Below are 25,385 nucleotides of genomic sequence, written 5' to 3' on the forward strand. Positions count from 1 at the left end.
CTTCCCATAGATAAGATGTAATGGATGACATTACAGATTAAGTGGAATTAGGCATCTTCTAAAGGCTTGTGTTTCTGAACAGTTCTGAGGATATAATTCCCATGAAAATGAAGGTTTAGATTGGGAAGGGCATTATTTGAAAATCTTTGCTTTCAAGTGTCAATTAGTCTTAATGATTTATTTTTAAAAGCAAACTCTGCATATTTATTGGGTTCTTACAATTCTTTTTGAAGCATAGAAAATGATCTGAATATAGTTGACCAGCGGTGATTTAACTGTCACAAATTCAGAGGCACTATCACATGTCCATAGATATGATTTCGTTCTAACAATCACACAAGTAAAATTATTCAGTTATGGTACCCTCCTAACAAAACTTTTGTTAATCTCAGAGCGAAGACTAAGTTAGAAACTGAAACTAACAAAGGAAACCTGCTTTCTGAAATTCACATTAGTTAATCGTTACCTGCGATAGGTATTGGAATTTGACAACTTCAGGTCTGTTCAAAATTTAACTGAAGACAGCCATGCTAATGCATTCTTTAAATGATCTTAAATATTCAAATTATTTTCATTTAGGGTGTTATCAGACCAACAGGTGGCTATGCTGTCATGCTGAACTGGACAATGTCAGCTATATATGGACTCAAACCTGGTGAGGTAATTCTGTTTAAATTCCATCTAAATATTTTGAAACTTGTCATAAAAACAACCGTTTTCTTATGTTTTTATTTCATTTTAGGTGTGGTGGGCAGCTTCTGATTTAGGCTGGGTAGTTGGTCATTCTTACATTTGCTACGGGCCTCTTCTTCATGGGAATCCTACAGTTTTGTATGAGGTAAGTGTGTACTGTCAACTTGGACTTTTCTACAACGAGTGCAGTGTGGAATTAGGAAATTTTGTTTTTCTCTCAAATTTCCATTTTCAGCTTATGTCAAAATTAAGGTATTTTAACATAGTACGTTAGGCGTAGCCTCTTCTATTACTGGCTTACTGTACGAATGCAGTTTGTGAGCCACTTCTAATAGCTTTGCAAGAAGCTTAGGTGGCATGTAGAGGAGTAATCTTATCCTTGATTGCTGCAGTGGGAAGTGAAAACTGAGTACTACAGATTCCAGCTTATTGGATTTGCATCAAGGCAGAAGATGGTTCCTGAACTGGAGATAGAGCAAGGAGTCTGCATTCCCTGCTGTGAATAAGCACTTTCTGGACCTGGTTGTCACCACTGTCACTTCTTGGCTGGATAAGGAACTGGCTGGAGGGTCGGGCCCAGAGAATGGTAGTGAATGGAGTTAAATCTAGCTGGCAACCTGTCACGAGTTGTGTTCCCCAGGGTTTGGTGCTGGGGCCTGTCCTCTTCAATATCTTTACTGGTGACCTGGATGAAGGCATTCAGTGCACCCTCAGTAACTTTGCAGATGACACCGAGTTGGTTGGAAATGTTGATCTGCCTGGGGGTAGCAAGGCCCTACAGAGGGATCTGGACAGGCTGGAAAGCTGGGCTGAAGCCAGTGGGATAAGGTTCAACAAGGCCAAATGCCGGGTCCTGCACTTTGGCCACAACAACCCCAGGCAATGCCAGAGGCTTGGGGCAGAGTGGCAGGAAGGCTGGTGTAAAGGAAATGGACCTGGGGATATTGATTGATGCTCGACTGAACATGAGCCAGCAGTGTGCCTGGGTGGCCAAGAAGGCCAATGACATCCTGGCTTGCATCAGAAATAGTGTTGCCAGCAGGAACAGGAAAGTGATTGACCCCTGTACTCAGCTCTGGTACTGTGTCCAGTTTTGGGCCCCTCACTGCAAGAAAGACACTGAGGCCCTGGAGTGGGTTCAAAGAAGGGCAACAAAGCTGGTGAGGGGTCTGGAGTACAGGCTTTATGAGGAGCAGCTGAAGGAGCTGGGATTGTTCAGCCTGGAGAAGAGGAGGCTCAGGGGAGACCTTACTGCTCTCTATAATTACCTGAAGGGAGGTTGTAGTGAGCGGAGGGTCGGCCTCTTCTCTTGTGTAACTGGTGATGGGACTAGAGGGAATGGCCTCAAAGTGTGCCAGGGGAGATTCAGGCTGGACGTTAGGAAATGCTACTTTTCTGAAAGAGTGGTCAGGCACTGGAATGGGCTACTCAGGCAGATAGTAGATTCACTGACCCTGGAGGTGTTCAAGGAATGTTTGCACGTTGTGTTGAGGGACATGGTTTAGTGAGAGCTATTGGCGATAGGTGGATGGTTGGACTGGATGATCTTGTAGGTCTTTTCCAACCTTGGTGTTTCTGTGATTCTGTTAGAGTGGGGAATAGTGCCTCCATGCCTCTGTAAAAGTATACTGCAGGAACATTCTGCTGTCCATTGGGAACGTGTTGCTGAAAGCACAATGATTAGTGGTACAAAAGAGAGCAGAATCACAGAATCACAAGGTTGGAAAGGACCTATAGGATCATCTAGTCCAACCATCTTCCCATTACCCTTGCTACCACAAGCCACTAAACCATGTCTCGTAGCTCCTCATCCAGACATAAGATCAACAGGAATGTAATCATGAATTGAAGTAATAGAATGCATACAGAGACTTGCTTTCACATGGTCATCAGGGTCATTAGCTGAAGATTTCTTTCTCAGGAGCTGAGGTCCTCCCCAAAAAATGCTTTCTATGAAGCTGAATGTCTGATGCAACCCTAGTGAGGCTGTGTTGTCTCTTTCTGAGAAGTTACAATTTCTATGTTATCTTTTTCTTCCTTGTGAGTCAACCTCAGTCAAATATGAAAGGTGGAAGTAAGGGGGAATGATAAGTTTTGACTGCGTCACTGCTGGATGCCCCATGCATGACAAAGTGAGTACAGGAATGGGCATATATTTACTGCAGAAGTATTTCAGTCTGAACAAAGATCTCAGTGATGTCCTCAAAGGTTGTTTAGGTAACAAGTGATACCCTAAATTCGGAAGGTGTTGGGAACATTTTTACAGTGTTTCTTCCACATAGCCCGGTGTCATTCAAATGGCTAGAAGTAGATTGCAGTTCTGCTATGCATTCAGTAAAGTCGTAGTTAAATTAGATGTGTTGGATTGTTGTCAGGGTTTATTTTCTGGGTTGGAGTGCAAGGGTATGCAGTGTCTTTCCTGATACTCGTTGGCACTGAGAACATCAGGAATGATTATATCCTTTCTCAGCAAGAAGGCAGTGGCATGTACTTTAGCTTTGTGACTGGAATTGTTACAGACGGGGGACATGCAAACTTCCTGGCATTACCTATTGGTCATGTGAACTGACATGCTACTGCCATATGCAATAAACAGAGGGAAGAGTCAGCGTGATACTTCCTGGAAGATCTTTCAGCCGAAGGAGTGAAGATCTGTGGGATAATTTTCCATTAGAATGTTTAGAACTGCATTTTGTCCAGTGAACAAGGCTAAATCTAGTCTAAAATAAACCTCAAATAACATCTAATGGAAGTTGTAAAGAGTATTGGCATTAAGTAGTATGATCTACTGATCTAGTTTAACTCACCTTACTGCTTGCTGTGTGAACAGTCTGTGGCACCATATGCACTCACGTTGTTCATGTTATTTCACATAATGGTAAATTTATTTTTACAAGTGCATGCTGTAGGAAGAAGACTGGTAATCTCTCACAGAACAGTAAACTGCTTAGCTATCAATTCTGATGATTTACTCTCCCATTTAGCATTTCTGTAATGGGAAAATGTGACAAACGAAATACAATGTTTAGAATACAAGTACATTTTAAGATCTTAAAAATGGAATTTGATTTTGTCTTTGTGGTTTTAGGGATTTCTTCTCTTCATTGAAAGCCTGTAGGTAATGTGCTAAGCTGTTCTCTGAAAAAAAATTTTTGTCAGAATGTTTTTCTTCCATATCATGTTCTGAGCTGTAAGGTTGTGAGTAACTTTTGTTTTTTAGCTTCTAGGTGTTGAATTGATTTTTTTCAACAGTCTCATAGGGAAGTAGGCTTGCAAAACAAGTATTTCTTCTAAACTTTAAGTTTCTTTCCCTAAACAACTGAGACATATAAAAACTCACATACTTTAATATTCTCAGCCAATGATGTAGTGACTGGAGGAAACTTTAAAAAAAAATAAATAAATCATTCTTAATTTCTAGCTCAATTTGCCTTGTGGATAGAAGTTTACTGACTTTCTTACTTTGTCAGCTTTCCGCATGAAAGTTCGAAGCCAATGCATTACTGAAATACGATGCATTGAGTATCTATATTGCAGCAGTGGCAATAAAAATGAGACATTTGAGTATAACATATGCCTAGATCTTTCTGGAAGAGTCTTCAATATGTTGCCCTTGAGTTTACAAATTGGGTCACGTTGGAACTTCTGAGAGCTTTTTAGTCACTGACAGATGTCAGCTTGCTGAGTGAAGGAGTTACTTTTGGCATGTTTTGCGTGATAAATATGTGTAGTGGGGCACAGGTTAGGGTGGAAGAACACTTGGAAGTAAGGATTTTTCTAGGGCACTGTGAATTAAAAGTAATTAGTTTTGTCCTTTGTTTTTTAAAAAGAGGATTTTGTTTGTTTCAAAGCTGTGGTGCAAAGTTCTAAGTAAAGGAAGAGAGGAAGATTTGGGAGATACGTTTAAGTAAGAGAATATCATAAACTCATGTTCTAGACTCTTGTAGACAGGATTCCTTAGTAACTAAATATGCTTTTTTGTGGGAAAAAGAATAGAGTAAGTTTTCCATAATTCATATGTTTGTATCTATACATATGTCCAGAAGTAACTGTGTACTTGTGTACATAAGCAAACTTGGAAGTAACTCCAGATGCAGAGATGGTTTAATGATGTTTAGCAATACATACATACATACTATACAGCTGTTCCATCCCTTTTGCTCATCCCTGATGTGACACTTGTCGTTCTGTTTGTTACTGCTTATGTGAAGAAAAAATTACAGCATCGTTATGGATAAAAAGAATTTTTTCCTGTGTAGAAGACAATCTGGAGCCTCCTTTGACTAGTATGGGTTGGCAGAAAGATCACTATAGCAAGGGAAGTCAGTTTTGGCTCTGAAAAAGTAACTAGAGTTGAAGCTTTACATACAGACCTATTCAGTATACAGTTTTCAGTTGTGTTTTTCTGAAGTGGAGACGTGAGGAAGAACAATCTGTATTGTGCACAGAAGTCCCACAAGATTTCTTTTGTCCCTCTGCTGCATGGTGGGTAATTCTTTTACGTCCATACACTATATACCATCCCTGTAAAATCTTCAAAGTTCAGTATCCTTAAGCAGAAAGCTGTTACTTATTTTGACCTTGTCTCATTTTCTGGAAATGAAGGTTTTAAAGGATGTGTACATTACTGGAGGCTATATTTAAGTACTGAAAGGCCATCCCTCAGTCTTGAATCTACTTTCCCAGCAACTTAAATGATTTGTGTAGGTGATCAGGGTTAATGTTACGTTCAAAATTAATGAAGCAGAAATATAATCTAGACAAATGCTACCTATTTTGTACTTAACTTTCAGCTGATAATGTTTCTTGTCATGGGAAGAATAGATCAGTGTATGAGGTTGAATTTCAGGTATATAGTCTCTACACAAGTTAGAAATCTTTCTTTTCTCTATCCAGAAGGGTGGACGTTCTGGGCAAAGTAAGGATGTAGACATGCAAACAACTTGTGGGAAATGCTAGCAGCTCTGGTACTAGAATTCATTATTGCTCTCAGTAAGAAAAAAACATGGTATTGATTAAAATACCTCATATTGAAGCTAAGAGGATAAATGATCTCATGTCCCTTTAGATGATTGAATGGTGGAGCACTGTAGAGTAAACAATTCTCATCATTACTGCTGCTGTCAAACAAAAATGTGCTTATATGGGAATGTGCATGTTCACTCTGAGATAAAGATAAGGCCGTTCTGGTGGCCAGTGCCAAGTGGGAGCTGCCTGCAAACAAGCTCCTATGTAAGAAGTAGCTCACCAAGGTTATCCTGCGGCCAAGGGGTGTATGAAGCACAATACAACCTTGAGGGATGAGTTTTATGTGCAGCACAGTAGAGGCCTGCACATACTCAGGTCAGCTCTTATGTAGATCACTAACTTTATGATATGCAATAGTATTTCAGTTAGGATTGCTTCTAGTTTCGCAGTATGTGAAATAGTAAACAGTTTACTGTTTTGACTAAAGGCTTTGTGGACCAATTTCTTACTTGTAAACTCTGTAGAGTGAATACTTATTTCTGTGTGTATGAGTGTGAGAAATGCCAGCATACACTTCTAGGAGCTAGTCTTTCTAGTGTCAGCGTGTGTCATGCAATTGCATTCTCATACGCACGTGTGTTCATAAATATACCTATATCGCTACTAGTCTCTTATTTTCCCCATTATGTATGCATTGCTTACATTTCTACGTATATTTAATCAACTACAATTTTCAGGTATGTTCACCTGTTCCATCTGCTACTCAAGATGATTTTTAATCGTATTTGTTTTTATTTTTGGAAACTTAGTTTATGACTTCTTTTAAGCTCCTTGGCTTTTTAATAACGAAATTTTTGTGGCATATTTTGAGTGAACACGTAAACATGTGTTTGTACCTCATCTCCATCTGCATTTCATTTCCAGATGCTCAGTTGTTATAAGATATAATTTTGGGATCTTCAGGATTTCCACAAATACTTAACAGAGAATTCCATTTAAAAATGGCTTTCATTAGATAAACACGAAGAAAATAAAGAAATAAATGATTTTTCTTTTCACATTTTATTCTCTTACAAGAATTTCATTTTCTAGTTGGAAAACAAACTTGTTTCCAACAGAACTGATACAATTTTAAGGCTCGGAACCACTGTGATTGGCTTTTCTGACACTGAATAACAAGAAGCAAAAACTTTGGCTAGTAGCACAAATGCACACTTATAGAATTAAATATTGTATTAGCTTGAATATTAAATTATTATACTCTAATTAATGTTTAAGCACCTAATGCATGTTAATTAAATTCTTTATTCTGAAGGGATTAACTCATCACTGATGCTCTTGTTAAGAAGAGGAATGTGATGTGGATAAAATGTCATTTGCCCAGGGATAAGGGAAGGACTTAAATAGTTTTACAACATCTGTTCTTGACCACTGATAGGGTGGTCTATGTGAAATGTTTTGCATGCATTGCTGGAAGAGAATAATAGCAACAAAGAGGTTTCCATTCTAGAAGATATGGAGTAATGCAATAAGAAATTAAGAGGAGAGTTAGGTCGTTTTTCAGTTGTCTCTTTTACATGATGATCTTACAAGTGGAGGTTTACGACTGTGTGAATGTATGGGGATCATACATTATTAAAATTACACCTGAATTTGAAGTGTGTTCATTTTTGAATACAAAAAGGGTAGAAATCGTATTCTTTTAACAATAAATACTAAAGAAAAAGCAGAGTTAGTATCCAGTTGACCTACACATCTCAGTTAGTAGTCTGTTTTTGGTTAGATCATTATGAAACAGTAATAGGACATTTGGAATTTTTATTTCTCTAAGATACCACCGATTAAGCTTTCAGACAAACATTATGAACACAGTGGCTTCTTTTTGAGGATTGAAAATAGATAGGAATAAAAAAAAATAATTGCAATCCATAGTGGGAAAAATTATATTTATGGAAAGGGACACCATAAAATTTTTCTTCTGTTTAGAAGACTGCCTTAATGGTGTGTATTTATAAATGGTTGTGAAAGTTTGTCCTGGCCTAATGGTAGCTTGTGGGCTAGGGAGTATCAGGAATGTTCTTCAGATAAGGAGAAAAAAGGCCTGAGCGCGTTTGCCCAAGGACAACCACTGTTGAATATAGACCAGACTGACTTCTTAAAGTGATTTGTTTATTTTTAAATTACATAGTAGGAGACAACTTGTTATTTTAATGATTGCTATGGTAACTACATGCTTTCAATTTTTACTTGTCATAAAACCATTGTCAGGAATGTGAGAACAGTAATGAATTCCTTTGAATACAGCAAGTACTTTTTTTTAATCTGTCCTGGATTGTTTTTCTTTAAGGCATGACAAGCTTTAGGTATAACGAAGCTCCTTGAAGCCTCCCAGCCCACTCTGGGTTGCTTGTGAGCATTGTATCCCAAGCTGTAAGCAACTTTTCCCTTTTCCCAGAGTGTATCCGTAGACTTGGAATTAAGATGAGAGAGAGGATGTTGACCATACCTGTCATGGAGCTCTGAAATCAAGTAAGAACTTGATTTCAGTGGTCTAGGACAGAGGGACCTATAGTCCCACACAGAGCAAAAGCGGGATGAATGTTGCTGTGCCTGGGGAACCTCTTCCTCAGAGCTCTTATGGGGCTTCTTCTGGTCACTGTGTTGTAACAAATCTACGGCCTACACAGCAGCAGCAACGGAGGAGCCCAGGATTACACTTACTGTCATCTAGCATGTTTCTTAGCTGTGTTGGGGCATTTCCAGCCATTACCATCAGCTTACAAAGCTCTGTATCTGGAGTTCTGCTGCTTCTGTCATCTCTCTATCAACATCCGTATTGATTATAATTGTGGAATGAATTCAGTAGGATGTATCAGATCCTTACTGGGGGTTTGGTAACAGGGCCAGTAGCAGCAGGAGAAATTCCTCAGAATGTTTCCTTTTGAATCCTGACATGTCTGGTATCAACGGGTTTTAGTGGCAATGAGTTCCATGTATAATATTCACTGCACTGAGAGAATTTTCTCCTCATAAGTTGGAATTTATCTTTGAGTAGCCCCTTATTGTTAGCAGTATGGCAGAAAGGGGATTGCTGAGCTGTTATTGATGTGGAGTTGGGTACTTTATTATAACTCTCAAGTGTCTTTTTTTCCTCAAGTAATCCATCCCAATGGCTGCTGACTTTCTCCACAGGAAAATTTTTTATCCCCTTGATCATTTTTGCTGCCTGTGAATCTTCGTTCATAATCGCACATTATCCATCAACACATTCTTCCTGAGGATGACTGCTCAGTTGGTAGACGTTTGATAAATTACATGCTCAAACTAGGTACTTCCAGAAAGAAAGACATTCCTATCTGTCTATCTTTCTCAGAGTCTCTTGGTAGGTTATTAAAAGAAAGTCTTTTCTATGTGAATCCTCTTAGGTAAAAGAAGTGCCTGTTGCACTTCTGAAATCAGGTGAGGCAGATCACTCTCATTCTGACAGCCTTATTCTTCATTACTGTCATCTTGGTTCCTGTCACCTAGCTTCTATTGACAGCAATTTTTAAAATAAATTTTCATCTGCAGTATTGATACAAATACTGAACAGTTTGTCTTGAAATGATGCCAGCAAATCTGATGGAAGCATCTCATTTGCTAACACTCTTCAATTGACTCAGCAATATGTCACTATATTCTGAGTTCAATTACCCTCTGCTTTATTTTTTTATAATGCTTACTTTGTAAAAAGTCAAAATTATATGTGGTAATAAGCCTCTTGTGGCATCTTGCAGTGCTCACAATTTTTGTATGATAAATGAGAACTCTCTTTGGCAATTTTATTTGTAGGTTTTTGTGCTCTGAAATTAATTTGCAGTCTCAGATTTGTTTTGCCTATGTCAATTTTTGTTTATGCATTTGCTAAACTGTTACCAGCTGCCAAGGCACTGGAGAGCTTTTTCTGCAGAATCAGTAAGAAAATTCATAGCCAGGCCAGATTTTTTTTTATTTTTTATTTTTCCCCTAAATGATCGTTTTGTTTCCTTATTGGTAATTATGTCTTACTGGCTATCAGGGGAATTTCCTATTCCTTTCCTTATGAGGCTCTTGTTTTATTTGTGGAGAATTGCACTTCTCTAAAGCTCAAGTCAAGATCTGGAACAGGTAGAACTTGCTGGAGGTGCAAGGTCTGGGCCTGAGCCCCACTGCAGCAAGGCTCAAGTGGGGATCAGGGGAGAGGGCATGAGCATAAACTGCTCGCAGCTTTGCTGTCATCCCAGTGCTCAAGGTCAGGCCATAGCGTGCCTGACCTTAAGCACCTGCAGCCAAACTCATAGGAGGCAGTTGGGCTCTTGAGGCCAGAAACTGAGCTCTTAGTAGCTCTGGAAGTTTACACTTGCTTAAAAATTACAGACTATGTCATTATTGGCAGAACAATCAATCTCATGTCGCCCAGCAGTTAGTCTTTGTATTTTTTTTTGTCTGAGTTAATTACAAATGTTACTACTTCATTTGCATAATTAGTTAATGAGATGTGTATGGACATTTGGAACATAGCAGTCTAAGACTAGTTGTGTTAGTGACGTGGGTTGAACTTCTAAGCAGATAATAGACCTGCAGATCTGCAACCAAGTGTTATATGGAGAAGACATGAACTTGAATAAAGGGGTTCCTCAACAAATGTTGATGAATATTTGAATGAATATGTGAAAGCTGCACTGAAGATGTGTGGAAAGAGAAGGCTTAAGGACAAAAAAAAATCTTATGATATATTTTTCTTTGGGAACTGTTACATGAAAGGAAAAAAGGACTTTTCAGCAAGATAATTGCATTCTTTTGCATGCCATTTTTGGAAGCTCAAACAGGCTGTTAGAAAAACAGAGATTTTGTCATTGATGATTCCCTGGGTGTGTTTTGTTTATTCTCTGTTTGCTTCTCATCATCTCTTCTACTCTTTAGAAGAAGGCTCAGTTTTATCTTCTGATTTTTCTCGCTTTTTTCCTCATATAAACATCCTCTGCTTCCTCAGCAGCACTCTCATAGTGGTAGTTCACTGTAGGGCAGCAAAGCCAGTGGGATACAGCCAGCCTCAGTCACCCTGAAGCCTTGAAATCTGGCAGCACCCTTGCAGCACTCTTGCAGCTTCTCACCCATGCCATGGAAGAGTTTGCAATGGGGAGAGAATTTGGGAGCATGGAAAGGACAAATTCCCAACAGGCTGCATCATAGCAGGGGTTGGCTTTCATTGATGGGATGGGCAACAAACTTGATTTGTGTGCCCTTCTGTAAAAGGATTTACTGTGTTACTAGTGCCTTCTTACTGGAGTAAAGGTAGCGGATTTAGCAAATTCTTCAAGGTATGCACGTGTCTGTGTTCTTTCCGTACCTTCACAAATTGAGGTATTTATTAGAGTTTTGAGTGTTACTTTTTTCACTAGACCTATCAATCTCTCGTATAGTGTTTGTCTTCTTGCAAATCTGCTGTTATAAATGAAAAAGTATATCTAATTTCTTGAAAGCTGGTGGCACATGTCAAGACTGTACTGCCTGTGGCTGGCTAAGAATACAAAATTGTGCCTGTAATGAAATACATGAATGTGAATGACACTTGTTAAGGACGCACTCCAAGTTTGCATTTACACAAGTAGTGTGGAGGTATAAATTTATTTTATGACGGGTGAACTGCAGTGAAGTTGGTGATTTTTTCAGTGGTGAAGCCTTCTTTATAATGATGGCTATTTGCATAAAACAATGATGAAACTGGGTTTTGCAATATGAAGAGCATGTCTCTCCTATATTGTTTGTATGCTTTATATTTGGAACACCATAGAAAACTACTTGTATTATTTTTTGTTATTTACCAGTGGACAATTTGTCACTTCCAATTACTTCTGTTTACAATTTTCCTGACTATGCCCTGTAGCTAAAACCAGTGTTTAGTTTTCCAAACCCTAACTCACTCCCCCAAAATACATACCATAGTCTGATATCAGACTAATGCAGTAAAAGGTATTTGGTTTCTGTCTGGTCTTCGTTTGCAGCAGCAGCACAAAGATACCCAGAAGCCAGTTGTAAGCAGCTGAATGGGGATTTCTCCAGAAATAAGAGAGAATTTCTAGGTAACAAGTTGGTGTTATGACAGGTAGTTCTGTGCATGGGGGATATAGCTGAAATGCCACTGCATCCAGAGACTCGTTCTTCAGTGAGACTCAGTGTTTTAACAGCCTGTCTCACAATAAGGATAGATGTAGAGATGACTCCCTCTGACGCCAGTGTAACAACAGCTATTTGGGCTGTCTTTTCATTTGCTTGTCAGTTTGTCCTGTTTTTCTCAGTAGCAGCTGGTGTATCCTGTACTCATTCAAGAGATTGTGCCCAAAGCTTATGAAATTTATTTTTTCAAGTTAATGCACATACAGTATTGTTATTTTTAACAAATTCTGCTTTAAAGTCTTATTTGAAATTAGTTCTGTTGCTGTGCTACCACTACTGTTACATGTGCAAGCCTTGAACTGTCAAGGAATTATGTATTTTTATCCTGTGACATTTTAAATTATTCTCTCCATAGGGAAAGCCTGTGGGAACACCAGATGCTGGTGCCTATTTCCGCGTGCTAGCAGAGCATGAAGTAGCTGCCTTCTTTACTTCACCAACTGCAATTAGAGCAATCCGTCAGCAGGACCCTGAGGCAGCCCTGGGAAAGCAGTACTCTCTAAAAAGGTGAACTAAGGATACAGTGGAAGCAGTTTCTTACAGAAACATACTGGATAAACTAAGAATAGCAATGTTTGGGGCTTTATCCGCCTCTGTATAGCAGAATTGCAATGTGGTCTTGACAAATCAGGTGTACGTATTTGGTTGTGAATTTCTGTTGATTGTTTGGAGGAGAGATGAGCTATTAAAAGTATGACTTTAATTACCATTAAAAAGATGACTCTAAGATTAAGAATTCTTAGTGAATTAAGGTTGCTTACTGAGTTTTACTCCACTGTTCTTATACCCTGCAATACAGTCTTGGATTACATGAATGATCCTGTACCATTTTCCCATATGATCTCCCACTTCACTGAGTGCACAGGATCTTCAGTGTTCATTTAATCAGAAGCTAGTCAATATCTTATCTTTCCATTATTTAATTTCTGATTACAGTTATGTACTGCTATTTCATACTGTCTTTTGAAGTGTTTATCGCTGTGCTACCTCTATGCTTCAAAACTGTGAGTGAGTTCATCCTTATAAATCCCTTGTGAGATGAGAGAGTGGTATTAGCTGTGTTTTGCAGATGGGGAAGCTGAAGCACAGGGAGATTAAGGTCAAAGTCTTCTATTAATTTTGAATACTCAATCTAAGCCACTAAAGTACTGCTGTTGGAGAGGTTTTAGCATTTTATGATTAAAATACATTATTAACGTTATGCAGTTAAAATGCTTCGCATGTTGACTTGCGTGTTGACTTGTGTACCTGTGATTGTTCAGTAATTCTACAAATGAGGCTAAGTATCATACAGCAAACGTTAAGAATGTGTGGTTTTGGATGACATCTGATCTTGGAGTTGAATCATTTACTCATCATCAGATCAAGGCCATGTGAAACGCTAGGCAGTATTCAGTCAGGGGAGCACCTTCTATCACAGTTGTCCGAAGAGTAAAGGAAGAAGAGAAGCTGCATAGCTTAATTGTACCTTCACTTTCTTAATTATTCTGAAAAGTTTTATGTATCAGTAAGCTGGATTTATTCCTGAGGTATTCATTACAAGTTTTCTTCCATCTCTTTTAAGTGCTATCATCAATTGTTTCCCTTCCATGAAATGAGGAACAAAGCTTTTGAGACCCTAAAGCCCTATTCTTCTTTGATGTTTCATAGTAAGAAGGTGGCTCACATGCTAGAAAATTTAATTGCCATTCCTCAGCACTTCCTTAGGTGGTGACTAAAATGAGCCAGTCCGTATAATTAGAGTAATAATCGAGTAGAAAATCTGCTATGCTACTGCTGTGTAAGTTGCTGAATTTTCTTGCCAAAGAATTCAAGGCAAATAAGAGTCCCCTTGCTGATATCAGCTGTCCCAGATGTTAAAAAGGTATTTTTGTCATTCCTGTTCAGTGCTTAGTTGATGAGCTTCTCCATTTGAGTACAGTTTGATTCTGCTCATAATTAATTCAGCTTTGGGCCATATCATTCCCTGTTACATCATTTCTCCTCTAGAGCAGCATTTAGAATGTAGTATTCTCTTGAATTGTCTTAAGTCAGTTAGATATAAAGTCCAAGCTCCTTTTCACCTACGGGTAAAAAGTCAGCATCAATGACAGTTCTCTGACTACTAGCATGGTGCTGTAAGGTTGACAGTCTTCAGCATGCCTCTCTTTCAGTGTTAGGCAAGAATTATCTTACCGTAAAGTCTAGTTGTGACTCTTAACTACTTGACTATGTGTGAAAACTGCAGTTCTTCAGAAATAGGGTCCAATAAAGGACTACAATCTCCTTTCTTGGATGGACTTTTCCATTGAAGGTCAAGAGGATTTCCTTTCAGTTTGAAATCTGTCTTATGTTTACTTCATACACATCTACTTCGTATGCTATGAAACTTCATTATCCATATTACTTTGTATAAAGATGTAAAGTGGAATGCCTTTCTGCCGTCTGGGATAAAATATCCCTACTTATTCTAGAAACTCAGTATCATATGGCCAGAAATGTATTCTTGAAAGAGGGTTCCATCATGGTGCATTTGGTTCCTGAGAACTTGTACTAAAATACACTGTGGGTGAAGGTGTTTTTGTTTTAAAATCCTATTTAAAAAGAACTTCCTGATAAGATATGGAGGAGGTAGGCAATGCCAGCTTCCAGTACACAAAGGAGTACTTGATTTACAGGAGTAAATAGAATGATAACCAGAGTTCTGTTCTTATGAACTGACATAAAGGATATAAATCCCTGTTAAAAACTGATACTGTTTGCATCACTTACAACTAAATTATGTTGTATGTTCCAAAGCTTATAGCGTGCTTTATTCAAATTCCATATTGGCTTTTGGAATCTTAAATTAATATTTCCCTTAGAGACAAAACATCACTTATGTCTTAAACATGGGTTATGTTAAACAGCAGAAGAGATTTTTGATTTGCCGGACTGTGAGATAAAAGCCCTATTCAACCACTTATCTCTGTGGTGTCTTTAAAGACCAGGTTTTTGATAACACACAGAGCTGCTAAGCAGTCCATCTGATTGTACTGCTGCCTGTTGTGTTTGAAAATCAACCCAAATTCTATGACCAGCAAGTACCTGCGTGTGTTCTGGTTGGCTTTTGGAGTCAGTTAACATCTTCATGAGGTAACTCTGTAGCGTTGAACTATTTGGAATCACAATCCATCTTTCAATTGACTTGATTTCTATGATTTGGTTAGGTCTTATTTCCAAATGATTAACAACTGACAGCTATACATGAAATTGGGTAACAGTTCAGCAGATTAAAATATGAGCAGTAGTAATTTGTAGCTCCTGTTCCATAGCCTACTTGGTGTTCTTTGCTTTAGATTAATTGTGAGCGTTCTGTCATTTTATTATATTAAGAGATTCTGGAGACTGAAGCATTTTTGTTTGATACCAGATATTAATGTGATTGTTTAAAGAAGAAACACAAGACTGGCTACATAAAATCCATTCAGAAATAGCAAATCTGAAGTTAATTAGTAACTGCTAGTTTCTCTCTCAAAACACAGGAACAAGGGGATGGGAAATTAAATTAGCAAATTCAGAGCTGTTAGAAATTCTTTCTCACAAAATTCATGACTTGCACATGCTGCTGGAGATGTGATTAAAGCTCAGAATCTAGGACAATTGGAGTACGTTACTGAGTGCTGTTTTCTACCACCTACTTTGTGCTACTGTCGATCATGTATGGCTATTTCTCATGAAGTCTTTAGCAGGGTTCTTAAAAAGCTTTTGTGGAGCTCCCTTTCACCTGTACTTGGAAAAGGAGCTGAGCTGCTTTTGTATTCTGTGTCTCTGACTCGGCCACCCAAGTATCAAGTAATTGAATCCTCCTGAACAGGGTAAAATATCGTTGGGGAGGGGAATGGGCAAGGATATCAGTGGAGAAAAATGAGGTGAATAAAATATATGTGTGTGTCACATGTTTAAGTATCTACAGACTCCAGAGGCTTTAAGAATTAGTCAGAATTTTTTATTTCCAGATTCTGTTTAGAACTGTAAATTAACCTTCCTCACATTTTTTTTATTTTTTTTTTTATTTTTTAGTAAGGACAAGTATATTTAATGTGATGCAAGTTTATTTAATGTGATGCAGGGTTTTGCTTTGCCAGGAAAAACTGGCATATGCATTCCAGACTTAAAAGCACTTCTACAATCTTTTAATCCAGAAGAGTTTAGCATGAGTTCACTCATGTGAACGCTCCTGCTTTGGGATAGTGGTTTTGATATGTGGTTTTTTTGTGCTTGGAGTGACACCAAAATGTGCATGCTGTTTTGAATTACTTAGATTGTGACAGGACCACTAATGCTCATCTGTCCCCTGCATGAGGTAGCACTTCATATCCACTCCACTGGACTAATTGGGCCTAAAATCTTGATTTTTCTGAGTGACAACGTAGGACATACTTACTTAATGGAGAGGTTTTAAGATCTTTCTACTCCATTAACTGCATTGCAGTGGTAGATGATTGCAATAATAGGTGCATTGACATGCTTTGAAGTTTTAAGTGGATTGTTAAAAAATTGTTCACAGTGGGACATTTTATAACCATTGCCCTCTCTCTTGTTATACTGTTTGAAAGGAGAAAATAATTCTACGATTCTTTAAGTCCATAGCTCTTATGCTTTGTTAGGCTTATAGCACTTTGCTCTTGTATTCTCTTTGATGGGTTTGTATGGTAAGTTGTCCAAATGCTAGTCCCAGTTCTTCCCACAACATGGGATTGCTCTAGAGCCTGTGGAAACAGGCCTGATTATTAAAGCTAGGGATTCAAAAGGAGGAGTTCTGGTTCTGGCTTAAGGTGTAACATGCTGTCTTAAGTTTTTAGACAAATCCTTGAGTGCTTGGCCTATTGCTAGCTCTGTTTTTAAAGAAAGGGCATTTAATAGAGTTTTTAGAAGCTTATGAAGTTAATACATTCATAAGTTAAATTTCTACATCTGAGCTGAAATTCTGTGTTTAGTAGGCCTACTTACAGAATATTCAATACCATGTAAATTGAGCAATGCTTAGGAGAAGTGTCCTGCATGACACTTGACTTAGGAGAAGTGACTGCATGAAACACGAGTCTCAAAAAGCTTTTCAGAAGGTATCTGTGGGTTTTATTTATTCAGTATTTTGTTCTTCGCTATCATAAATTTTTAACTGTTTCAGCTCAACAGCTATTAACTGTAATTATCGGCAGTAGCTTGTGCTTTCAAAGAAAATACATTCAGGATTCTAATTGGGTACACACTCATTAAATCATCACCTTCTAATATGGGAGATGTGCTCAGAAAGCAGTTTGCCAAAATGATGCAGATTTACAAGTACAGAAAACACTACGCTTCCTTGATGTGAAAGCTGCTTGCTTACACATTTGCTTTGAGGTTTTATCTGTTTTTTGTCTTTATATTGCTTGATGTTCCATAGTAACTTCCAGTCTTGGTGCATTTAATAAAAAGATTTGAAAGACTGTGCCTTTCAGCAGGAATTTTGACTAGCACAGTGTCAGACTTCCATGAAATCAGTTTAAGGACTTCTACTTTCTCTATGTGTGAGTGTCCTCCAGTTCACCTACACAGTACAATCGGACATCAAGGAAAAGACCACTCCCCTACTGTGATCAGACATCCATATTCTTAGACATGGTCTATATACACATCAGTCCTAGCAGTGGACATATGCTTAGTCATGTAAAACTGTAGTACTAACACCTCCAATTTGCTTGAAAAAGAACTTGCTTTCTGCCCTGTCCTGTATGAGGATATGACAAAGAGACAAACTCCTTCTCAGGTGTTAGCTATTCAGTCTTGACACAGCAGCAGGGGTTTGACTTCCAAGCTTGACAGCAAGTTAAAAGCTTGCTGTTAACCCACCTGCTTACTCTGTACCTTTTCCAAAAATGATCTTCAGCTTTGAGAGTGCTGAATTCTTATTTCTAGCTACACCTTTAGCACTGTATGCAGTTCAGAATACTGCAATATAATGATGTAAAACTATTAGTGCCCAGAGGAGGGCTGCAAAGGTGAAGAAAGGTGTGGAGGATAAGCTGTGTGAGGAGCAGCTGGGGTCCCTTGGTTGGTTCAGTCCAGAGCTGAGGGGAGGCCTGATGGTGCTCCAGCTCCTTGCAGGGAGTGGAGGGGCAGCGCTGAGCTCTGCTCTGTGGCCCAAATATGCTGGAGTTCAAGCAGCTTTCGGACAATTCTCTCAAACGTAGGGTTTGATTTTGGGTGGTCCTAATAGGAGTCAAAAGTTGTACTTGGTGATCCTTGCAGGTCCCTTCCAGCTCGGGCTGTGCGATGATTCTGTAAATCTGTCACATTATAGTCATGATGACTCTTTGTTATATGAAGGAAGTTTGCTGCTCTGAGACCAGGTATCCCTGCCTTCTTTTTCCAAGGAGCGTGAGAGCAAGATAATAAATCATTCTTTACTTTTGTAACTTTTTATAAGACGACAATCTTTGGCCAGTGTTGTGAGTATCCGCAAGTTTAAATGCAAGTTAACATGGTTTTAAGTTGCTTATTACAAAATCAGAAATGCAAAAAATCTTCCACAAAAGGAATAAAGTTGCTGTGCCAATCTTGTAAAGGTCAAAACGTGCAGTTTGCAGTGATGTACTGTAATGTCCTGATTCTATGTAGTAATAGTCATATTTAAGAAAGCTACAGTTGACAGAGGACCTTATCATACTAAACAAAGCGTGAAATCAATTTGTAGGGCTTAATGAAGGACAGCAGTGTGGCAAAATTTGATAAAAGATGATGATTAAGACTGGGAGGGGGGGGGGCTATTGCCCAGGTATGTAGCACTGCCTGATTTAGTGGTGTGCAAATGCTCTGCACCTGTCTTGATTTCCAGGTGTTGCATTTATTTTCTGCCAGAGTTGCATCAGAGCATCCAGCCAAATAGGCTGAATTCCAATACCGTTGTTCTGAGATCATCGTTGTCTTGTAGGATTACATGATTTATTTTTTTATCTATATGTAAGTAATCTCTGTCTGTATAGGAAAAGGTATTTAATTGCTGTTTTTTCTCTACCAAACTCATTTCTGAAGGCATATAAGAAGATAACTCACAAAACATTAAGATCTATTTAAATGGAACATTGTTAAGAACTTAAAGCTAAGAGTTATGCTACAGGTATTTTGTATTACTTCTGCTTATTTCTTCACTAATTTCTGATATCTCTTTTTTTGTATTTTGTGTTTTTTGTTTTGCTGATGGATATCTACCTAGATTTGTGTATAAATTATTTAAATATTCCTTGCTTCCATTTACTGTTGGCTGTCACTAACCTACCAAGATCTCTGAATTTTGAAAATAAAGCTTCTTTCACATGATATGTCAGATTGCATAAATTAGTATTGCAGGATTTCATTTGTTACTCAGTGCGATTGAGTACATCCATCATTTCATCATACGAAGAGTAAGAGACTTCCCTCCCTTTTTTTCTTTATCAGAGACACAGACAACAAATGTTTACTGAATTAATTGAATTAATTTTTGTGTTACTTTCCTGTCCAGATCAAGATGCATTTTTTTTAATATATATATATATATATATTTACTATTATTTAAAGGTTCAGGATGCTGTTTGTAGCTGGTGAACACTGTGATGTGGGCACACTGGAATGGTCAAAAAAAGTCTTCAAGGTACCTGTCTTGGACCACTGGTGGCAAACTGGTGAGTATTTTAAACTACAGTTAGTAAAATATAGTGATGAGATATTTTCCAACCTTGTTCTTGAGTCTGCAGGTAGATCAGCTATGTGTTTCCATTTATAGGGTCGGGACTAACTCTGAATACAAACAAAAAAATCGGATTAGTTCAACATCAAAATGTGGAAATGTGGGTTTTTTTTGTTTTTTTTGTTTTTTTTTTAATTGAAATATGATTTCAGACTTTTTAACAACTGTAGAAGAACAAAGGTATCTGGATCCTGTGGGTTGTTTTTTTTTTTTTTTAGTTATTGTTTCAGTGTTTTTCCAGGTGTAATTTTATGTTAGCATGTGTGATTAATTTATAATAGAAGAACTTGTATTTGGAGAAGCTTTCAGGTTTAAGTTCTTTTTTTATTTGCACATCTTGTGTAATTAAAACCAAATGAATGGAGTACTAGGATGTTGGCTGGTCAGGACAGGGGAGGTGGAGGTGCTGCACTGTACTTAAGGGAAGGATTAGACAGCCTTGTAGTTAGGGGTGTCATGGTAGAGAGCCACTTGGTGAGGATTAAGGGTATGAATAGCAACGCAAATGTTGCTGAGGGTGTCTACTATCACTTATCCAGAACAGTGACACAGATGAGCAATAAGGCAGTAGGCAGTAAGGAGAGATTTCTGGATTGGTTGCTCTTGTGCTTATGGGAGATTTCAACTCCTCAGTCATAAACTGGGAAGAGCGTACTTACACAAGTAAGGCTGGAAATTCCCAAAGTGTGTTGAAGATAAATTTGTCACATGTATTTGGTGATCTAAATAGGAAAGGAGCCCTACTGGATCTGTTGTTTGAGAATAGGGAAGATCTTGTGGTAGAGGTGATAGTTGGTGGCCATCTTGCCTACAGTGGTCATGAAATAGTTGAGTTCTGTACTTCTGGTGTAATGAGGAAGAAGGTCAGCAGAGTTGCCTACTTGGAGTTCAAGAGTGCAGACTCGAGGCTTTTCAGGCAGCTAGCTAGCAGTGTCCACTGGGAATCTGATCCAGATGGTTTAGAGGTACAAGAGAGCTGATTGTTCCTCAAGAGTCACCTTTTAGAAGCTTAGCAGCATGCAGTCCCCCTGTGCTGCAAGCTGAGCCAAAGACAAGCGTGTCTGAAGAGGGAACTTCTGGAACTAGGACGGAAAGAGAAAATACATTGTATCTAGAAACAAAGTCAGGCTTTACAAGGAGGCTGATGACAGGTATTCAAATCTCAGAAGTAAGCATTTTCTGAAATGTTTCTAAAAGATAAAAAAAAAAAAAAAGCACAGAAATAAAAATCTTAGTTATTTGTAGCAGGTAGAGGTCAAGACAATTAACTGTATTTTATGTAGAGATAGTAAGTTTTTAAAAACACTTTTTAATAGCAATATTTATTTTACAGTAAAAATATTAAATTTTACGAATTACTTTTTATTTTGATTAAATTGGACCTGGGGGTACTGCTGCTGTTTTGTTACACCCAAGCTGAAAGCCACTGACCTATTTATATATGTGAAAATTCTTTTGACCTTTAACAATCCAGCAAATCCTTACATATTCCCAGATTTGATGTTTTTTTTTTTGAATCTGTTTTCTTTTAAAGCAGGAGCATCATAGAACTGTGAGGAAATTTTGACATCTTATTGAATGCCATAGTCTTGTTTTTGCAATTTTGTGTTAGTCATTGACTCAACTGAGGCTAGAGCAGAAGATGGTGAAGAGGAACTGAATTGCTAGTGTTTCTTGTTAGATGGAGTAATTTCTTCCTTATGACTGAAAAAAGTAGGAAAGAAATCAGCTTTGCAGAACTGAGAAGTGACTGAATCTCTATATGGAGACAGAAATCAGTGACCAGAAATACAAGTTTGAAATGCTATTATAAAAAAGAGAAAAGGGAATGTAAAATGTTTACTTGTTTCATCTTAATGATGTTTCTTCAAAGCCATTGGCTTGTTTACTGTGCACTGAGTTAGAATTAGATGAGTATGGACAGAAGAATGAATGTGGTTTTCTTTGATTTTTGCCTCGGGAATATATATGGAGTACATGAAATTATTGTGAATTCAAACAGTGCGTTGAAAGGGAAAAAGGCTTTAATTAGGGGACTTCAAGTGGTTAGATCCGTAAAACCTAACTGATAACATCTTTGATTTGTGTCAATATGCCTTCATCAATAACTTTTTTTTTTAATTCGAATTTCTGTGTTGCAACTGTAGTGAGGACGTCATAAAAGATGTGAAAGGTATGTCACAGGATCTGCAAGTGGCAGGTGAGGTTTGAGGAAGTAAGGACTGCTAAACACTGGGTCTTTGGAGACATGGCAATGGATGGGAAAAACAGTACTTTCAGATCCTGTACTCATCTATACATAAGGAGAGAAAAATCTTGTTTTGGATTTACACAGGTGTGTTTTGCTTATTTATATAAAATGACACAGCATTTAAGTAGCCGTTTTCATCTTCAAAGTAATTGTGCAAATGCAAGCACACTAATTCTTTCAACACACTGGAGAAGTAAAATTATTCCTATCTGACAGACATTAAATTGAGAGAGACAAGTGTCTTGCGCTAAGCTAGTCAGGAAGCCACTGCAAATTCAGTGTTAGAAAACAATTTTTCCTGCTCAGAAATAAGTTCACCTGCCATAATGACCTGTTTTGTGATATTTTGAATATTAGTGAAGGGAAACAGACCATTTCAGACCTCATTGTAAGTTTCTTTGTGGACTGATGTTTTAACGAAATGATGCAGTTGCTGTGTTTCAGTATTCCAGCTAAATACATCACCAGGAACTTTGCCAAATTGAATTGAAGTAACCTAAATAATGTAGCGTAGGTAGTTCCCACTGTCATATTCTTTGGAGAGTTCTAAATACACAGTGAAAGGCGAATTTAAGTTACCTTCTTTTTGGATCTATCTTTGAATTTGAGAAGAAAAAAACAGTGAGAGAGTGAAGAGCTGTGGAAGCACAGACTCTGAAAACTTCTGTTAAACTTCCCTAGCTGCTTTCATGGTAGTTATTCAGTATTTGTAGTAGAAATAAATAAGATAAGTCTTCCACATCATCTTTGAGATTTTCAGATGTTAGCAATCTAGATTTTCATTACTTCATAATAAATACAGGATGCGAAGAGGCTTTCTTCCTATTGATTTTTAGACAAAAATGTTTTGATGCTCTGAGGACGTATGGGAAAACTCAGTTGAAAGACAACCAAACCTAAAAATTCAGGTATAAAATCTGAAGCGTGTAAAATCCCGCTCAAGAGACTTGTTTCACTTTTTTTGTTGTTGTTGTTGTTGTATACTTCTTATATAATGGGGATCTAAGTTAGTGAGCACACAAGTGTAGAAGGTTCAGGTTGGATATTTCATTTTAGGATGCAGTTACCTTAACTGTCCTGACCATAAACTCACTAACAGGCAGAAATATGAGAAGATTATTTCGGAGAAATAAACTGCTTTATCCAACAGGGAATGGGTGTCTACAGTGGGGGGTTATGACAGAAATCACTTAATGCTTGCTGCGTTATGTGTGCTGAAGTTAGTGTGTGTATGCTGTAATGAGATTTTGGGTACTCTGTCAGGAATTCCTGAAATTCTGTAGCATGCTTAATTTCCTCTATCACTTCTGCCGGCCTGGATGTGGATCTGGACGTCCTGATGTAGAGGCTGGTGACCCTGCCTACTGCAGGGGGGTTGAAACTAGATGATCTTTGAGGTCCTTTTCAACCCAGGCCATTATAATACTGATCTTGTTTCTTCTGTGTGTATTCTCTCTAAAGCATGCAACTGCCCTGTTGGTATTATTTTTTTTAATAGATGTTATTATGTAATTTCATAGGCGTAGTAGTTCCACTGGTATTTTGTTAGGACTATACAAACAAAACAATTACACCATTGTCCTCAGTATAAAAAATATGAATCATCGTTAACTATTCTCACTGCAGTATATTTTGATGAATTATTTCCTACCACAGTCATTTAAGGAGAAGAGTTTATTAACATCCCCAGGCAGCATGTTCTGGTCCCCTGTCTTCAGTTTCCATTGCGTTGTCTTGGCAACACCGTGCAAAATCTTACTGTGAGTTTCCAGAAAGGTGGGTTTTGCAGCTGAGTTCTGTAAGGTAATCTCTAGGTTTTCACTACAGAACTGCTCTTCAGCTCCATAACCTTGTCTATAAAGACTTTGTTTCCCCACATTTGACAGTTGGATTCCACGTTTTGTTTTTCAGTCATCTGTTTTGCATGAATCTCAACTGTACAGATTTCCTTTCTAGTCCATTGAGTTCCTTAACATGATGAGATTTTTTTAGAGCAAAAGGTAAATTAAAGAGTTGCTGTTTTCTTTATAGCAAGAGTCAATTCTTAGATTATTTTTTTTAATAGCCAGAGATGCAATTGTGGAGTTATGAAGCCAAAGCAGAACACAAATGGAAGAGGTGGCATTCAGAGTTCAGGCTGTTGTTTTAAGGTATCGGTACCTCATTGCAGATGCAGTTTTTGCTTTTTAGAGATGTTTGTAGCTTGTAGACTGGGAACGTATTTTTCTTTTGACGGAAACTGGTATTCTACAGAGCAGTTGTTTAAAAGTGGAATTTACCGTGCAGAAGGCTATTCATCCCTGAGCTGCAGAGGCCTTAAGAGTATCATGTTCTGGATGACTGGGCTTGTAACAGGTGTTCACGTAGTGAAAAAGAAGAAATGCGGCTGTTCTTAACATCTCTGTATAGAGGTTTGTATTGTGTCATTAAGAATACTTGTTCTATTGTAATTTAATGCAATTTCAGGAAGTGATATGGGTTTAAGTTGGGATTTATTTTCTAATGAGCCAGGTAATTTGGTATATATTGTTTTGGAGAAGCCAACTTGTGAAAAGCACTTGGTGCCTCTTTTTCTCAGTATTTTAGTAATATTACCACTCAAACGTGGAGGGGAGAGAGGAAGCAACTGCTCTCCATCAAAGAACATAGGAGACCAGAATCCACACGTGCATCCCAGGCTGCAAAACGGTACTGGTTCAGTGAAGGGAAGAAGTGTTGTGGCTTGGATTTAAAACGGGGGGGGGGGGGGGGGGGGAACCAAACCAAAACACTTTTATTTTATTTATGAAACTGATTGCAGGTTGGGTGTGGTTAGCTAGTAAGCAGATGATCACAGATCTGTAAGGGTTAGAAGGGGACCTCTAGAGATCTTTTGCATCTAACCTCCCAGTAAAGCAGGCTCTGTACAGCAGGCTGCACAGGTCAGCGTACAGGCGGGTTTTGAATATTTCCAGAGAAGGAGAATCCACAACCCGCCTGGGCAGCCTGTTCCAGTGCTCTGTCACCCTTACTCTGAAGAAGTTCCTTCATGTATTGGTGCAGAACTTCTTATGTTCAAGTTTATGGCTGTTTCCTCTTGTCCCATCCCCACAGACTGTTGAAAAGAGATTGGCCATGTCCCTTTGACTCCCACACTTGAGATATTTATAAACAGTAGTAAGATCTCCTATGAGTCATCTTTATTGAAGGCAGAACAGACCCAGTTTGCTCAACCTTTCCTCATAGTGGAGATGCTTCAGGCCCTTTATCATCTTTGAGACCCTCTGCTGGACTCTATCCAGAAGATTCCTGTCTTTTTTTTGTTCTGAGGAGTCCAAGAACTATGCACAGTACTCAAAGTGAGGCCTGACCAGGGTAGAGTATCACCTCCCTTGACCTGCTGGCCACGTTCCTTTTAATGCACCCCAGGATCCCGTGGGCCTTCTTGGCCACTAGGGCACACTCCTGGCTCATTGCCAGTTTGTCATCCACCAGGACCACCCAGGTCCTTCTCCACAGAGCTCCTCTCCAGCAGGTCATGTCCCAGCCTGTACTGACACTCATGGTTAC

General features: G+C 38.4%; 1 protein-coding gene across 2 annotated transcripts in view; it reads left to right on the forward strand.

The window, feature by feature from the left end:
• ACSS3 (acyl-CoA synthetase short chain family member 3) overlaps window positions 1-25,385 on the forward strand; it is an 84,144-nt gene that overhangs the window by 22,482 nt on the left and 36,277 nt on the right. For both annotated transcript variants that reach the window (XM_048934191.1, XM_048934190.1), the window contains exons 6-9: window positions 580-660; window positions 743-838; window positions 12,212-12,363; window positions 19,417-19,520. In XM_048934191.1, coding sequence (XP_048790148.1) covers window positions 580-660; window positions 743-838; window positions 12,212-12,363; window positions 19,417-19,520 — 433 coding nt within the window. The remainder of the gene's footprint in view (window positions 1-579; window positions 661-742; window positions 839-12,211; window positions 12,364-19,416; window positions 19,521-25,385) is intronic.

This window comes from Lagopus muta, chromosome 1 (assembly GCF_023343835.1).
Source record: "Lagopus muta isolate bLagMut1 chromosome 1, bLagMut1 primary, whole genome shotgun sequence".
NCBI lineage: Eukaryota > Metazoa > Chordata > Aves > Galliformes > Phasianidae > Lagopus > Lagopus muta.